The sequence below is a fragment of the Chiroxiphia lanceolata genome, chromosome 22 (assembly GCF_009829145.1).
Source record: "Chiroxiphia lanceolata isolate bChiLan1 chromosome 22, bChiLan1.pri, whole genome shotgun sequence".
NCBI lineage: Eukaryota > Metazoa > Chordata > Aves > Passeriformes > Pipridae > Chiroxiphia > Chiroxiphia lanceolata.
The window spans coordinates 607061-625065 of NC_045658.1; the positions used below are offsets into that span (position 1 = coordinate 607061).

The 18005-nt window shown below is 56.4% G+C and overlaps 1 protein-coding gene across 1 annotated transcript in view; it reads right to left on the reverse strand.

Moving 5' to 3' along the window:
* The window catches only part of IGSF21 (immunoglobin superfamily member 21), a 40875-nt gene extending 23136 nt beyond the window's left edge, over positions 1-17739 (reverse strand). Inside the window, exon 1 of the mRNA XM_032709218.1 lies at positions 17511-17739. Within this exon, the coding sequence (XP_032565109.1) occupies positions 17511-17574 (64 nt within the window). The 5' untranslated portion in view covers positions 17575-17739. The remainder of the gene's footprint in view (positions 1-17510) is intronic.
* Positions 17740-18005: the final 266 nt, after the last annotated feature.

Sequence of the window (18005 nt, forward strand, 5' to 3'; positions counted from 1 at the left end):
TGTTAACCCGGGAGGGCTCCAAGAGACGAGAACCAGCGAAGGAGTCGCATCTGGCCCCGTCCAGAGTGGCCAAATTTTGCTGAATCTTGAGCTTCTCCTCGAAAGCTGCTGTACAGGGGGGGGTATTTTTTATTTAAACAGAGGAATAAGTGGTTTAACACAGGTCTAACAACTGAAATGGAATGGGATGTGACACGTGGGCTCGGCATCGCGCTTCCAAAGGAGATGGTCCTTTTGGGAGGGGAAAAAATGGGTTGGAGGATCCTATTGGAGTTTATAAATCCATGAACTGCTTGAGTTTTCCTTGAATATTGAGCTTTTCCTCCAAAAAACCCCAAAAGCTGAGCATCAGCAGGGCTAAACATCCCCAAACTCACCACTGCCCTCTCAAAAATCGCGTTGGCTTTGGCAAAATGGGTTTATTTCATAAAATAAACCCATGAAATTGGTCATCCCCCACCGTGAGGAAGAGCCCTGCTGGCAGAGAGCAAATTGTATTAATACTGTGTAAATAGGATATTAACAGGCCGACCAAACAATTAAGAGCCCGTAATTAAAATTCATCTTCCTTCACACCGCGGCATATTAAAGTACAAACATTTAATTAGATGCCTCTTACCTCATTCATTTGCATAAGTGGGAGGAAACAATTTGCAGCTGGATCTCTAATCATCCTTTATGGGGGAGCTGCTGGACCGAAACAGCCCCTAAACCCTGCGGGATGGCAGAGCCAGGGGGAGGACGTGTGGGATGTACAGGGAGGGGGGGCAGAACATGCTTGGGCCTGTTTTTCTCCACCTAATTGGATGCAACGGGGGCCCTGACCCTGCCAGATCCTGTGGATGGATCTGGTGTCTCGTTAGCTCTTTGGAATGTAAATCAATAATCTGGATCAATGCATCGATTGAGCAGGGCCAGGTTGGCCTTTCACCCCTTTTAAATGAAGATTAAGTGAGCAGAGCACTCCATTAGGGTGCTGGGGACAGCCAGGGCCCCGGGGGGGCAGTTCACACGTCACCTCCAAATGGGTCAGGACTGGTACATCACATTTTATCACCATCCAAAGGTGGGGTTTTTTCCCAGGGAAGCCGTGGCTGCCCCATCCCTAGAAGTGTCCCAGGCAAGGCTGGATGTGTTTCTGAGCCTGGCCTAGTGGGAGGTGTCCCTGCCCCCAGCAGGAGGTGGAAGGAGATGGTCTTTGACATCCCTTCCCAACCATCCCATGACTCTGTGACCTCTATAACGTGTAACCCAAAAAACCAAACCCAGCTCCCAGAGCTGCTGCCAAAACCCGCCTGAGAGGGGACTTCTGAACACAGCCCACACTTCCCTTCTTCCCTGAAATCCTGGATTCCTCCCAGGACAAATATCCCATTCAAAAAGGAAAAGAACTGACACCCAATTTGGTGTCGAGCCCAAGGTCACTTGTGTGCATGGAGAGAGTCTTCAATGCTGAGCAACCACAAAAGGGCTTCCCAAAGGGTCGTGTCCACAGATCTTAAGGAAAAATCAATTTTCAGAGGAGTTTTCTCCTCATTATGAGCACCACAGTCATTTTTATGTCCTTCAGGGCTGAGGTTGGCTCTTCCCAGCACCGAGAGCTCAGCCAGCGACACTGAAGGCGGCAGAGAAACAAAGAGAGAGCTCAAAATGGGTCATGCTGGGCTGAAACAACGTTCAAATGCTGTGGCTCAGTGGGGTTTTCATCCACATCAGCACAGCCTTGGCATGATAAATGCCCTCAGACACAGTAAGGGACAGTTTGGGTCACTTTGGGTGTGTAAATACCAGGATTTGGGTCGCAGAATCCCAGAATGTGCTGAGCTGGAAGGGCCCCACAAGGATCATCCAGTCCAACCCTCAGCCCTGCACGGGACCATCCCCAGAGTCACATCCTGTGCCTGAGGATCATCCAAACCCTCTTGGAGCTCTGGCAGCCTTGGGGCTGTGCCCACTGCCCTGGGGAGCCTGGTCAGTGCCCAACCACCCTCTGGGAGAACCTTTTCCTGAGATCCCACCTGACCCTACCCTGACACAGCTCCAGCTGTTCCCTGGGTGCTGTCCCTGGTGCCCACAGAGACCAGTGGGAGCCTCAGGATGCTGCAGTGTCCTTCCCTCTCTCCAACACCCATCTCCTGCCTCTGCTCCATCTGCTCCTTCCCACATTTCCACCTTCCCCTCTCCGGTTTCCTGCTCCCAACTCCCTGAGCACCAGCTCTCTCCATCACCGAGCGCCGGCCCATAAATCCCGTGCAAACACCACTTTTCCCGAGCTCGCCGCCACCTTCGGAGCGTGTCTCTCGACAAACAATTCCACGTGGGATGGATCCACCCGCAGCAGCCCCATGGCTCAGGCAGGGACCGAAACAAACCCTCTGGAGTGTCTTCATCGCTCTCCCTGCGCAGAGGCTGTTCCAGCTCACCGGAGCACGGGATGAGGAGCCCGTTCCTGCCTCGGCCTCTCTCGCTCCCAGCGTCGAGTCAGTGCTTGTACTACAGCTCCAGCCCCAGATCCCGGGAAACTGCTCGTTCCCGTAAAAAGATGGATGTCCTGAGGTGAAACAGTCCAAGCGTTGGGCTGGAGGAAGCCAATGTCCTGTGGCAAACACCTGGGGTGACCTTAGAATCATCATTTGGAGGCTCAACGGGTCCCTCAACCCAAAAATCAGGAAGTTTTCCCTTTTTTTTGGATTTCCCTGAGAGTGACTCAGAGATGCCACATTGGGGGTGTAAATCCAGGGTCACATCCTGCCCCCCCTGAGAGCTGCTGGGAACTCAAACCTAGTGACTGCAAAATGAGAGACACGGGGGAAGGGATGGTTTGGGGGTGGATGCAAGAGAAAGGAGGTTTGGAGGGAAGCAACAGCCACTGGAGAACTGGGAGCAACAGGATTTCGGAGGTGCCTTGCTGGGATGGATGGGAAATAGCTTCCATTTGGGTAATATTTCAACCCCTCAGTGCTGCAGACTGACCCCTAAAATGGGATTTATCTCAGTGCAAACACAGGAAGAAGGCCCAGAGAGCCAACCAGGGACAGAAGCCAGGTGGGAACCACCCACCCAATCCCAAAACTCATTACATCAACCCAGGAAAAGAGCAGTTGAGTAATATTTCAACCCCCCCAAGGCTGAAGTCTGACCGCTAGAATGGGATTTATCTCAGGGAAAACACATGAAGAAGGACCAGAGACCCAACCAGGACCAAGAGCCATTTGGGAACCACCCACCCAGCCCCCCAGCTCCATAAATGAGGCCCCCGGAAGATCTGGGAGCGGGAGGAAGATGGATCTCCCACCCCACCCCGATTATCAGCGGGGTTGTGCTCGCTGCATTGATAAGTCTTGGTGATATATTGAATTTTATTTGCTGCCACCAGACCCCCCTGCACAGGCTGGGAAGCCACAGCCATAAATTAGAGCTGAAACATTTATCTCCCGCCGTCCTGCGGGCGGGGAGGATGTTTAGCAGCATTTACTGGAGTGTAGTAAAGTTTTATTTATAATTTCTCTCCCCCCCAACTCAGCGTTAGGATGTGCAACTCCATCTTCTAATGACGCTGGCAGGGGGGAGGTAATATTTTATTCCCCCATCTTCACCCTACTGATGTTGCCATTAAAACATAATGTTCAACGCGCCGCCGACGCACCTGACGAGGCTTCACAGCTGCCAGAATCGGTGGCTGCCATCAGGGATGGGTCACCGAGTCTGGGTTTGGGGAAGAGAAGGATGTTTGTCATCACTGCCTTGCTCGTTTGTCTTGTTTGTTTAACCCCATTTCCAGGTTATTTAAGGAATTTGCCAACATTTTTGTTGGAGTTCGATCGTTTTTGGCATTTTCAGAGCCCTCAACGACGTCTCCTCCCCGGAGAGGTGGGAAAGCGAGTCCAGCAGAGCTGAATTCCCTCAAAAACCCCATGGCATCACTGGTTTGGAGCAATGGCTTTGCTGGCACCTCTTCCCAGCTGGCAGAGCAGCTGCTGGAGCCAAAGCAGAGTCCGGGATGAGTCGGGGTCAGCGGGTTTCTAAATGGAGACAGTGCTCTTCATTTGCATCTCCGCATATATGCAAATGAGGGCTGATTGCCTGCGGCACAGGCTGCCAATGGAAACCCCCCAGCAGCCGTTTAGGGCAGAGTCCTCCCAACCAGTTGCGCCCCAATTTTGTTCCCATTCCACGACCTAAAGCACACGGGGTTTGGCCAAGGGGAGGCTCAAAAGGTGGGAGGTGCTACCCCGCCCCCCCCTTCCCGTGCACCAGCTCTGCCAGCACATCCCTCTCCTCTCATCCCAAACTTTCCACCTAAGCAGACCCAGTTCCTTTAGGATTTCTTGCTCTCCTGGGGGTTTCCACATCAGTTGGATTTTCCTTACAGTTTTCCACCCAAAAATGCTGCCACTCCCCAGCCTCAACTGCAGAGCGTTGAATCCCTCCCATGTGCCACCCCTGCTGAGAATTCCCCAGTGAGGATTCCCTTCTCCTTTTTCTACCTCCTTGCAGATCCCAATTAGCCTTGAGAACTGTTCCAAAAATCCCAATTTTCTCTTCTTTTATCCCACTGTTGCTTTAGCCGCTCTCCTACCATGGGTCACTCTCCAAGCACAGCCATGGCACATAGTTATTTCCATGGATTCTCATCTTTCTCCAACAGATCCCGAGCTCACCACAGCAGGAATTTTCTTACAATCCCACTCTTGCAGAGCAAGAGTGATCTCCAGCCACCCAATCCAATTCTGGCCTCCGGAAAGGGGCAGCATTCCCCAAAATCCATCTGATAGAGCGTGGTGCCTCCTCCACACCTGGACACAACATGGGATAGTGCAGCATTCCCCAAAATCCTTCTGACAGAGCCTGGTGCCTCCTCCACACCTGGACACAACATGGGATAATGCTCCGAGCTGGGATATTCAGGTGTCCTACAAGCTCAGCAGCCTCTCCAGGCTGGGGAAAGCTACAATTCCCCCTCCTCTGCTTTTTGCCTGTTTTAATCCAGCAGCATCCCGGGAGGGATGGGGACCAGGGGGGATCTGCTGAGCCCCACGTGCTGCCCAGGAAAGCCCCTCCAGGCACATGGGGGGTTAATCCAGACTTAGTGTGGCAGGAGAAGGAGAGGCTGGATCATAATCCCGAGCTGAAAAGGATTGGAAATGGGTTTCTTCCCCACACCAGCAAATTCCCAGACCCCCCTTTCCATCAGCAGGCTCAGCTTCCCACCCTGACACGGAGGAGATGGATCCTCCTGGCACAGATCCGCCCTGTGTTGACATCAGGGAGATGCAACATCTGGATGCTGCCCCTGAGCACGGGGGATTATGGAAAACCTCACCTGGGATTAGGGATCTTGTCTCCAGGCAGAGCCAAAAGCAAAGCTGAGTGAAAACCAGCCCGGAGGTGCCATTTGGGAGTAAAACAGCAAATTATTGTCCCCGGCATGGCTTGTTAGAGCCCTAAAGCAACGCTGATGGATTGGATACGGGTGTGGAAACTCGAGAAAAAAAGATTCCAAACCCCTGGCAGAGCTTAAACCACTTCTTGGGTGAATTTAGGAGGGACCTGCTGGAAGCAGCCGATGGTTCTGCTGCTGTTTTCCCTCCATCGGGATGAGGATTATGACACCAGCAGCCTATTATTTGAAGCCAGAGCTCATGGAGTTAATCTGGGCTGGAGCCTGATCCCAGCCAGGAGGAATTAGCAGAGCTGAAGGCAGCAGGGAACTGCTCCCCAGCCCGGGAAGTGTCCAAGGCCAGGCTGGACGGGGCTTGGAGCAACCTGGGCTGGTGGAAGGTGCCCCTGCCCATGGCAGGGGGTGGGATAGGATGGGATGGGCTTTGAGGTTCCTTCCAGCCCCAACCATTCCATGGTTCCATGTCGTTTGGAGCTCTGTGCCTCAGTTTCCCCACTTGCAAGGAGAAAAACCTTTCACAGCCCATCCAAACCCCCTCCTGGAGCAGCAGTCAGGGGTTATTGGAGGAGCTGCTCCTCCAAAACCAACCCCAGGAATGAATGTTCCCACCTGAACCCCCACATTCCTCCCCAAACGCCCTCTTCTTCCACATTCCTTGGGAGACCCACGGGCCTGGAAGGGGCAGGAGGGGGAAAAATAATGAATTTCAAGGACTTTGGGAGGATTTGAGTTTAGATGCCATCGTTGGGTTTCCCAGGGGGTTGAGTCCTGTAGGACACCCCAAGGCTTGGCTGTGCCCAGGTGACCCAGGAGAAGCTGTGCCTGTGACCCAGCTGATGGATTTGCTGATTTCTCTCTCTATTTGCAGGAAATCCAATTAGCCCATATTTTTGATTGGTGACAAACGAGGCAGCCATCGATCCCCCCCTTCCAGCTGAGAGGGATCCCTGCCCACCCCATCGATTCCCACGCCGGGAACTGTGGAGGAATCATTATCAGTAATATTTGGGGGATTTTTTCCCATTTTCCTTCTGAGCTGCTTCTCCAAAGGCACAACCTCAGGCAGAGGAAGGGGGGAAATAAAACCTGGACAGAACTCCCAAGGGCTACAAAATCCACTTTGTTTTCGAAGTTTCGAGTGGGATGTGCAGCTTTTTACCCCAAAAACGGCCTCAGGGGAGCCTGGGAAAGCCAGAGCAGCCCATCACAGCAGGCAAAGCCCCCCTGCTCCTTTCCTCCATCCCTGCAGAATCCTCTGTACTCCCAGGAGGGGCATTCCAGGGGCAGCTGGAGTCTCCTACTGGGTTTATGTGGGGGTAGGGGAGGGAGGGAGGGACAGAGGAAGGAAAGGGTGAGGAAGGGAGGGAGGGATGAAGGAAGGGAGGGATGAAGGAAGGGAGGGAGCAGCAGAAGGATGAGTGGGGGGAGGGATGGAGGAATGAAGGATGGGATGGAGGGTTGAAGGAAGGAAGGGTGGAAGGATGAATGGAGGGATGGAGGGAGGAAGGAAGGAAGGGATGAAGGAAGAGATGGAACGGTGAATGAAGGGAGGGATGAAGGAAGGGATAGAAGGAGAGACAGGGAGAGTGATGGAGCAACACAAGGATGGGTGGGGGGAAGGAGGGAGGAATGAAGGGAAGGGGTGGAGGGATGGGAGGGATGGAAGGATGAAGGGAGGGATGGAGGGGTGAAGGAAGGGAGGGATGAATGAAGGGAGGGATGGAGGAAGGGACAGAGGGAGGGATGAGGGACAGAGCAACAGAAGGATGGGGGACGGAGGGGAGAAGGAAGGGAGGGATGGGAGGAGGGAGAAAGGGATGGAGGGAGAAACTGAGGCCCGAGTGGAGGAAAGGATGGAGGAATGAAAGAAGGGATGGAGGGACAGACAGACAGGTGGGTTGATGGGACAGACACCTGCACAGCCTCCATTCCAACAGACATATCCCACTGGGAGTCCCAGCTCTGGGCTCCAGCACTGGCCCAGCCTCTCCTAGGCACTGGTCTGGCCAAGGGGGGGGAATGGCTGTATCCCAAACTGTCCCATCTCCTGCATCCCAAACTGTCCCATCTCCTGCATCCCAAACTCTCCCATCTCCTGCATCCCAAACTCTCCCATCTTCTGCATCCCAAACTCTCCCATCTCCTGGCCCAGCCTTTGCACCCCATCCCTCAGGAGCTGCTCCTGACTCAACCTCCACCTTCCCTCCTCCCTGGACAAAGCAGGATTGCTAATTGGAATCTCCCCTCTTCCCCCCAGTTCATACTCTGTGATTGATAATCCCTCTGCTCTCCCAGCAATGCTGCTCCACTAATAAGATTAGAACATATCTCCCTCTCCCAGCCCCGATCCGTAGCCCTGATTTCCCGTTCCCACTCCACTCCCATGGGGAGGATGCACGTGGCTGTTCCCTTAATCCCCATACAGCTCCACACATTGAGGAATAGCTGCTAATTAACACCTTTCCCATCTCCCAGCTGGTCCCAGCCCTGCCCAGTTATCCCTGGGTGGCTTTTTACTGCTCTCCAAGGCTGGAGGAGCCCAGGCCCAGCCCTGCCCGTTGCTTTCCCTGCCGATGGGATAAGTTGGGATGTTGGGGGTTGGGGGGGTCTTTTCCCCCAGAATGACATCCCAGAGGTTCTCCCACCCCGGGCTGGATTGCTCAGAGATGGAGCAAAGCTGGAAAACAGTGGGGAGACTTTTCTGAGCACCTTTCCAAGGCTCCCTCCACGACTCCAACATCTCCATGGGGCATCACCTTCCAGGACTTCCCTTTCCCGCATCCATCCCTATTCCTGCCTCCTGCTGCATGGCTTCCCATCCCCGGGCTGGTCTGGATACAGAACAGCCTTAGATAAACCAAATAGCCACATTTTTCACCCCACTGTCCATTTTCCTCCTGCACCAGGAGACCCTGGACTGACCCTCCAGCCGAGCCGAGGAGTCGGATGCTGCGGGAATAAGAGCAGAGCTCGGAAGGGAGGGGAAAGAAACCAGCAGAGCCTCTGATCTGCCGAGTGTGGCAGGGGAGGCCGATGCTCTGCTTTTAATAAAACATAACGAAGCATAGGATCATAAAATATTTCCTTTAATTCAGTGCTCCCACGAGGGCGGGGAAGAGAGGCTGGCAAATGCGGTAGGTTTTCCTTGCCGCTCGCCGTGGGGGGAGGGCACTGCCGAGGTTGTTAAACAGCTCATTTGCGAGGCCGGCAGTGCTCTCCCTTCCCACCCCCACCCCGTTTCGGGGGGCTGACGGGCGGCGGGAGAGGGCTCAGCGCGGCACATCCCTCCCTCTGTGTTTCACCCCGGAGAACGGCGGGGCTTTGTCCCGCAAGGATGGGCTTTCCAGGGGGGGAAAAGGTCAAAAAGCAAATGAGGGAGGGCCGGTCAGCTCCCATCCTCTTCCTCGGCGAGCACGCGGCTGTCCGAGCACGTGCACGTTGAGTCTATATAAATACAGACAGATATACAGAGATATATATAGATATATAATATATACACTCACACATCTCCGAGGCGATGTGGCTGCAGTGATTAACATTCCCAGCGTTAAAGAATCTCTCAGCATCTGCTTTGTCCTACACCCGGCACTAAATATAACCCTTCGATATGCGCTCCCTCCCTCCGCCGGAGAGATAACATTGTTTAAATAAGCCCTTTCCATTCGAAAGGCTCGGGTTGTTGTCTCCCGGCGGGAAGCTCGGAGCAGCTCAGGAAACAGAGGAAGGTGGGCCGTGCAAACAAAGCGGAGTATCCCGAACGTCCCAGGGCCCAAATCCGGCCCTCTCCCAATCGTTTCCCACCGCGAAGCCGCCCAGATATATTTTCTTGCTCTACAAAAATAAAAGAAGCCGCGTTTCCAGGAACAGAAGGGTTTAATTCGGGAAGCGGGTCCGCCCGAGCTTCCTCGAGCCGAGCCGCGCTCGGCTCCCGCCGCCGCCGCCGTAATTACAGAATTCCTGAATTCCCTCCGCCGGGAGGAATCCCGACCATTCCACGAGACTCCCTCGACTGCTCACAAAGGGCTTCCTCGGGGAACAGGACACAAACACAGCTCCAAACGAGCTACCGGAGCCGGCGCTCATGGAAAACGTCTCATTAACAACTTCCGAGGGGAAGGAGCTCCGAGCGGAGCTGAAGCGCTGGAGGGTCTTTCCAGGCACGACGGCCCGTCTGGAAGCCAGACCAGCCTTGTTTCTGGTGGTGCCACACCTTTTGAATCCTTCCTGGAGCAGCATCTCCCCGTTGCACGGTGCTTATCCATCAGCAGGTTCTCGGTTATCCCACATGGAAAATCCCGCATGGACAATCCTGCTCCCCAGCAGCTCCTTGTACATATTTTGGGATGCTGGGCAAGGTGAAGTTGCCCAAATCCTCCCACCCTGCTCTGAGTCACCACATGCTTCTGCAACCCAACTTGCTGGGTTTTATTTTTAGAAGAAGAGCAAGAAAATCAGCCAAGTTCAACCACAGGCTCTTGGGATGCTGCAAACAGGGAATGGGATGGGATGGCAAAGCCTGTGCCTGTGGTTCCCCTCTTCTCACTGCAGTGAATGGGGTTTTCTGGGCTTAAAAATCAGAGCAAGGTGTTGGATGGAGGGATTAGGGGAATTCAAGCTGGAAATCTTCCTAAGCACGCCTTGGGGCCAGGCTTTGGAACACGCTCTCCAGAGGTACAAAGCTGGGCTGGAAATCTAAATCCCTTGGCCATCAGAATCCACTTCCAGAGCATTTCCAAGCAAACATGATGGGTTTTTGGTGGCAGATGCAGCCACCAGCCAAGCTGGGATGAAGAAGGTGCTCATCTCTCCCAGACACCCCCCAGGCACAGGGATCTCAGCTCACCTCCCTCCCCCCACCTCAGGACTGGGGGGTCCTGATGGGTTTGGTGGGATCTACTGAGCTGGAGCCTTTTCCTCCCCCTCCTGCTGTCCTGGTCCAGCTCAGCCCCCTGTGAGGATGCAGTGGCTCCCAAAGCCACCTCTTGGCACCCATGACAGTGACAGTCCCCAGCTCCAACTGTCCTTCTCATCACCTCCCTCTTTTCACCTTCCCAGCACCAAGAACAAATCCCACCCTGGGGACCAGCCAGGTTCCCACCCCAACACAGCACCATGGAAGGCAACATTCCTACCAGGAAATCCAGGGTTATCCGTGAAACCCATCCCAAAAGAAGTATTTCCATGGATGGGAGTCCACCCAGGAGCAGATCCAAACACCCCCATCACCCCAAATCACCCCCTTGAGGAGAACCAAACCCCCTCCACGTGGCTCCAGCCCATCCCTGCCCTCACAGACCCCTTGGAAAAGAAACAAAGGGGTCTAAATGCAGGAGATGCATCCCAAGAGAGGCTTCTCCAGCTCCTGTTTTCCTGTCCTGCTCCGATAGGATGCAGCCCCAGGGTTTATCTCCAGGCACAGGGAGGTGGAGCGGGGCCTTTAATCCCCTTCCCCTCCCAAGTGTATTGTTGAAAGAATTATATAAAGGGAAAATCATTTAGAGCCAAACAAAATCCCTGCCTTCCCTGCTCCTGCAGCACCTCCAAGACGTCCCAGCTTCCAGCCAAGGAGATTTTTGTGGATGGAGAACCAGGAGAGACCACACATGTGGCCTGGAAGCCGGGTGGGGGGGCGGTGGTGCCACATTTCCACCTCACAGACCCAGTTCCATCTCCCTCCACTGGGGCATGTGGGTTTTCCTGAGGTTTCCCAAACCTCCTGGGAGGTGAATCCTGTTTCTCAGCCAGCTGAGAGGGCAAATGAGCAGCACAAGCACCTTCCCTGCTCCAAACGCTTTGCAGACCCCCAGACCCTCCTTTGAAGCACTAATGACTGCTCCGAGGGAAGCGCAGTGGTGGGTTATTATCCCCGGGCTTTGGAATCCGCCCGCCCTTGGCATTCACAGTGAATCCAGTCCCCAAAGCGTTGAAAACTAGCCCGTGATTGACGGTTTATTTTAGGAAAAAGAGGGGAAAAGTGGGAAGGAGATAATGCCGGGAGAGATAATGTGAGCGCCAGTCATTAGTTAAAAACAGACCCATCAGAACTGCGAGTGCCTCGCAGAAAGCAAACAAAAGGGCAAAGAGAGCAGCTTGGCACGGGAACAAAACCAACCACATCAGCTGCATTCTCCCGGCTCTGGATTTACCAGTCGGGAAGTTTGCGAGGCAACACGGCACCTCCTGCCTCCCAAACCCGAGGATCTGGGGGCTCCTTCCCTTGCTTTCCCTCTTTGCTGGTGACTTGGCACCACTGAAATCAAGGTTTGCTCTTAAAAGATGGGGAAGAACCCAAAGCCTGGAGGAAATCCCGTCCTTGGTGGGTCCCAAGGGGGTGATGTTTCATCCCCTGTTCCTCGTCCCCAGCAGGTCCTGGCCATCCAGAGGGAGGATCCATCCTCAGCTCCATCCTCAGCTCTGCAAGTGCTGCGGGAGCCTTTGCAAGACCCTCGGCTCCATCTCAGCCTAATTCCCAAGCCATTAGCACGTCGGAGAGTTTGGATTCAATAAAACCTGCTCTTATCCCGAGAGCACAGAGAGCTTTCCATCGGCAGATCCCAAAGCACACGGGGAGAGTTGGTCAGACATTCCCAGCCAAGGATTTTCTGAGAGAAAAGACCATTTCTGCAACGACAACCAGAAAAAACCAGCCCTGTGGGGCACGTGAAGCCCTGGAACATCCCCACGGGAAGGGGGGGCTGGTGGGAACCTGGTTAATGTCGTGTCCTGGAGGCAGCAGCATTCCCTGCCCTGGTGCCCGAGCCTGGGTGCAGTGCCAGGGCAGACCCTGCCTGGAAGTGCTTGGAGGCACCAGGGAAGCCTGGACCTGGAGAGCCTCGAGGAACAGCCCCTGGGAACCTCAGGAGGTTTAACAAGGCCAAGCTCAAGGTGCCGCTCCTGGGCCAGGGATCCCCGGGATCGGTCCAGGGGATGAACACCAGGAGCAGCCCCGGGAGAAGGACCTGGGGGTGCTGGAGGGGGAGAGGCTGGACAGGGACATTCCCTGTCCCTGTGCTCGGGCAGCCCAGGAGCCCCTTCTGTGCCCGGGGCTGATCCCCAGCGTGGGCAGAGGGCAGGGGGGGATTCTGCCCCTCTCCCCCTCTGGACCCCCCTGCAGAGCTGCTCCAGCCCTGGGAACAGCACAGGGAGGACGTGGAGCTGCTGGAGAGAGTCCAAAGGAGGCACCAAGAGGATCAGAGGGATGGAGCAGCTCTGAGATGGGGAAAGGCTGGGAGAGTTGGGATTGTTCAGCCTGGAGAAGAGAAGGCTCTGGGGTGACCTGAGTGTGGCCTCCCAGGACTTGAAGGGAGGTGACAAGAAAGGTGGAGAGAGACTTTTTACAAGGGCCTGGAGTGCCAGGACAAGGGGGAATGACTTCAAACTGACACAGGGGAAATTTAGGTTGGTTACTGGGGAGAAATCCTTCCCTGGAGGGTGGGCAGGCCCTGGCACAGGGTGCCCAGAGGAGCTGTAGCTGCCCCATCCCTGGAAGTGTCCAAGGCCAGGTTGGATGGGGCTCAGAGCAATCTGGGATAGTGGGAGGTATCCCTGCCCATGGCAGGGGGTGGAATGGGATGGAGTTTGAGGTCCCTTCCAACCCAAACCATTCCATGATCCAGCACAGGGCACTGCCACGTGATGTGGAACAGCCACACAGAGCAGGGGCTTCTCAGCTCAGGGCTCCCAGGAGCACATCTAGGATCTGAACTACAACCCCTCATCCCACACCACAGGAACCAACATCCCCAATCCAAACCCTACAGCATCCCTGGCCCTGGTTTGGGGGGATGCTAATAATCCCAAGGGAATTTGGGGGGTAAATATCCCCAAACCTGGGGGAGCTTTGGAAACACTGAAGGCCCAGCCACAGTTTTACACATGAGGTTTTCCAGGGAGGAACAAAATCCGGACTATCTCCATATCCCAAAGATGCTTATTAGCCTGGAAAGGCACAAGGAGGGGGAAGATCCTCGCTGGTGTTAAAGCTTTTCACAGAGCTCTGGATTCAAACTGGCAGCTCTGAACGGCTCCAAAACGCAGCTGGTGGGAAGAGGAAAATTGGACTAATTGGGGCAGGGCAATTAGCACAGCAAGGAGCAGCTCTGGAAGGGGCTGCCTGGCCCGGATTTACCCGGAGAGCAGCGCAGGGGCCTCATGGAAACACACCTTCCATGGAAATGGTGGGAAAGGCTCAAAAAGAAAGGTGACCTTAAGCTGAAAGCGAGATTTGATGGGGAACAGCATCAGTGGGGAAGGCTGGTGGGAGTTTGGGATGGATTTCTGGATCAGTGTTGTGCAGGTGAATTAAAGGTGAATTAAAGGTCCCACGTGGCACAGAGGCTGCTCCTCTTTTTCCCTCATCCCCCACAAAACAACTCCCACCAAACCCCTCTTGGCTTTAAAGAAGAGACACAAGCAGGTGGTTCCGTCTCCCCGGTAAAAGCCACACATCAATATTTGCCTCAAATAAAAGGTGAAAAATGAGCTTTTCCAGGTTGCAAAGAGGAGCCACCCCAGGGGTTACATGTAAACTGGGAAAATCCTTGTGAGGAAAAGCCTCAGGGGGGTTCCTGGAAATGGAGAAGGGAGAGAAATTCAGTTTGCTGATAATCATAAGTGTAAAGTGCTTTTTCCAGGCTGGTTTTTTTTAGCTTGGAGAAGCAGCTCAGGGATATCTCTGAGGGCAGATCCCTGCAAAGCCCAGAAACCCCAGAAACAGCTCCAGACAAGGAGCTACACTGGAATTTCCCCCTTTTTTCCCCATGGGAGGAGGTGCTGGGGGATGGGCAACAGAAGCTAAAGCCACTCACTCGGATAAAGAGCAGAGAAACACCTCGCTGAGCTCGAACCTCGCCGATCCTCCCTCCCTCCCTCCCGTGTTTGCAAACACAGCTCAGGTTTTACAGCTCGTAAAACAACCCCCGACGAGCAGCTGATGGGGGAGCAGTTGATGGGGCCCGTATTTCAGGGGACGAGCTGAGCGCTGCCTAATGAGCCAGCCCTGATTCCAGCCATGCCAGGAATCCAGATGGGGCTTTTCCAAACCCGGCAGAGACCCCGGGGCTGCGGCTCCATCGTCCTCCCCGGTCCAGCCGCTCGCCGCCTCCTCCGCACGTCCTCGTTTGTTCATCCTGACGGCTCCTTAACCCACTTAGCCTTGTCCTCAGCAGCTTTTCTTTTGGCCAAGGGGAGAGACTGAGCTTGTTATAAAGGAGGAAAGCTGGATTACAAGGAGTGATGCTCCCCAGAGGGACGGATAACACGTCGGGAAGGATCCAGCCGCTGCTGCGCTCGGGTTAATAAAAGGGCTTTTCATTACAAGGTGATGGATGGAAATCACGGCTGGAAACCCCAAAAGGCTTCCCACGGAGGCACAGATGCTCTGCTGGATGGGAAGTGCTTCCAGTGGATCCCTGGTGCTCTCCTTCCCGCCGGCACTGGGATCCTGGTGATCATCCTGGATGCAGCATGGGGAGGGCAGCTGCCCACCAGCGCCGGGTCAGCAATCAGATGACAAAACCGGGCAAAATTCCCCCCAAAAAGGGCTTTGGAGACGTGCAAATGCATTTGTAGGGATGAACAGTGGGATTGGCGTGTTGGGCATCTGCCCCCCTGAACCTTCCCAGGTGACGCGTCTGGATCCTGTTGGATCCCTGATTAGGGAAGCGCCGGGATGGGGAGGGGAAGGACCTCTGCGGGCACGTCCTCCCCCACCACCACAGCGCCGGCAATCCCAGCCAAGGATTCCGTCAGCCACGGCAAAGCCACCTGCACACCGAATTTCGGGAGCAGCCTCCGCAGCTCCTGCTGCCCAGAGCGCGGGGAGGGCTCGGGATGGGGGAACCCACCCCCGAAGCCGGCGCTTTGCCTGGATTTTTAGGTGTTCTATGGAAAACCAGAGCTCAAACTGGGGTTTTTTGGGAAGAGCATCTCTCTGCTGAGGGATAGAATCACAGAATCCCAGAACGGTTTGGGTGGAAGGGACCTTAAAGATCATCTCATTCCAAGCCCTGCCGTGGGCAGGGACATTTTCCGCTGGGGAAGGAGGTGGGAGACACTTAACGGAGCCGATCCTCGGGATCCAGGGAAGCAGCAAAGTTCCAGTGTGGTTTTCAGAGCCCAAACCCGGCTTGTGGGTGTCCAAACCCAAGCGCTTCCCGACACCTCCTCCCACATCACTTTAGAACCTACAGCCCCCCCGGATCCCCAACCTCCTCCAGACCCACCACAAAACAACTTTTATCTCTTTTTTTCCCCAAAAATCCCCATCACACACACAGACTGACCCACGGCCGCTCTCCCAAACCGACAGCAGAAGAGCAGTCGCCCAATTTGCAGTGACAAAAACAGGAGGGAGGGAGGAAAAATGATCCACGAGCCAGTGACAGGCAGCTTGTGCTGAGGAAAAGCCGAGGGGATGCGTCGTTCCTTGGAAATTATCTATCCGTGACCTTAAAAGCGCGGTGGAGGTGGAGAGGAGAGACAGGAGAGAGACAGGGCTGGATTTGGCACAAGTTCCCCCCGCGCCGAGGGGGTTTTGTTGCCGCCGGTGCGTTCGGCGATGCCGGCGGGATGCTCGCAGAAAAGCAGGGAGGGGGATTTGAGCGGCAGCCGCAGCTTTGGCAGCACAGAAACCCACGGGGGGTGGGGGGAGGTGGCAAAGAGGGATGCGGGGAAGGCGCGGCGCCTTCCCGACCCCGGGCCAGCCAAATCCGAGCCGGGCTCTGGGTAACCTCGGCCCCGGGAGCCCCGAGGGATGATTTTGGAGCCGCTCGCGATGCCGGGGAAGAATCAGCTCCTTTGTGTGGAGCTGTGCCCGCTCGGCCCCGCAGAGCCGCCGCTCCCCCTCCCCGCGCCCTGCAGCAGCTGACGGCGCTTTCCGGAGAGGAAAAAGTACATTAGAAAGGGAAAAAACCAGGAGCTCTGGAGCAGGCTCCGCTCGTCCCTCCATCTCCCGGAGCTCGGCGAAGCCTCTCGGCTCCCCGGGAGCAGCCGGGGCTCGCTGGGCTCGGTGAGGAGCAGCCACCTGAGACCCCACGGCGGGGGATTTGGGGGGGCGGAGGGGGAAACAGCGGGGAAATCGCCTTCAAAGACACAAGGAAATAAATGGCACGACTCCCCCTCAACCTCCGGGAGGTGAGGAGGGGAAAGTTTCCTTCCCTGTTCATTTTCCCCTCCCGGGAGCCCCGTTTTTGGGGTTGGGGTGTGAGGATGTCTTAATAAAACCTCCGTGGCGCGAGGTGAGGAGCCAAGATGTTCATCTGGGAGCTCAGCCAGCCGCGAACCCCCCCGGCCGGCAGGAATTTGGGGGGCTTCTTCTCCCTGCCGGGTACCCCCGCGGGTTTGGGGCACCCCCTGCACGCCCAGGGGCTGGGCTGGCTCTGGGTGCTGCTTTTTGGGACCCCCCAAAAAGCTGCAGCTCCTGGGGGTCCGCAGAGCACAACCCCCCCCGGATGGGGGGAACGGGGCTGGGCCCGGGAGCCGAAGCCCCCGGGCGGAGCAGCAGGGAAGGGGACCGTGGGTGCAGGGAAAGGGGCCGTGGGTGCCCCCCTTGCTGCTGGATGGGGGTAGGGGATAAGCATCCCCCCATCGTGTCCCCCCACACCCCATTACCGGGTCCAAGGCAGGTGCCCTATGAACGGCTCCCCTCAGTGGCCCCCCCGTTAACGCTCCCACACCAGTGCCCTGTTCATGGTTTAAAACCTGGACCCGCTCAGGGGGTCCCCCATTAATGACCCCCCCCGGTGCTTCATCAGTGGGGTTAAACCCAATCCCCGGGTCGGGGGTGTCCCATTAACGGGTCCCACATCGGTGCCCTATTAACGGGTTTAAACCCAGTACCCCGATAATGGGGCCCCATTAACGGCTCCCCACCAGTGCCCTGTCAGGGGGTGCCCCAATAACGGCTCCAGACCGCGCGCTCCATTAGCGCCCCATCACCCCCTCCCGAACCAGGCTCCTCTCAAGGGTGCCGGGGTCCAAGGGGGTTCCTTTCCCCCTCCCCGTGCCCCCCCCCCGAGCCTCGGGGCGGGGGGTGCAGCTCCCGGCCCCCCGGTTCCACTCCCGGGATGCGGGTGGCACCCCGTTATCCCCGCGGGGGGGTGACACTCACCCAGCGCCAGGTCCAGGAGGTGCCAGAGCAGCAGCGAGAGGGGCAGGGGGCTGGCGGTCCGCATGGTGCCCGCGGGGGGGGCAGCCCATGGGGGGCTCAGCTGTGCCCCAGCCCCGTGCCCGGGGGGCAGGGGGGCATCGCGGCGGGTGGGGGGGCTCGGGCCGGCTCCGCGCGTCCCCCCGGGCCGGCGCCGCCGCCGCTGCCGCCCCAAAGCCGATTGAGAGCAGCGGGAGTCGAGCGGGGCCGGGGCCGCCCCCGAACCCCCCCGCGCTGAGCCCGCCCCGGGCCCGCCCCCGGGAGGGGCTGCCGGGGGAGGGACAGGGAGGGGGGGATGCGGAGAGGGGGATGCGGGGAGGGATGAGGGGAATGGATGTGGGGGGATGGATGTGGGGGAGGGATGTGGGGGACGGATGTGGGGGATGGATGAGGGGGGATGTGGAGGGATGGTTGAGGGGGATGCAGGGGATGGATGAGGAGGATGTAGGGGCCTGGATG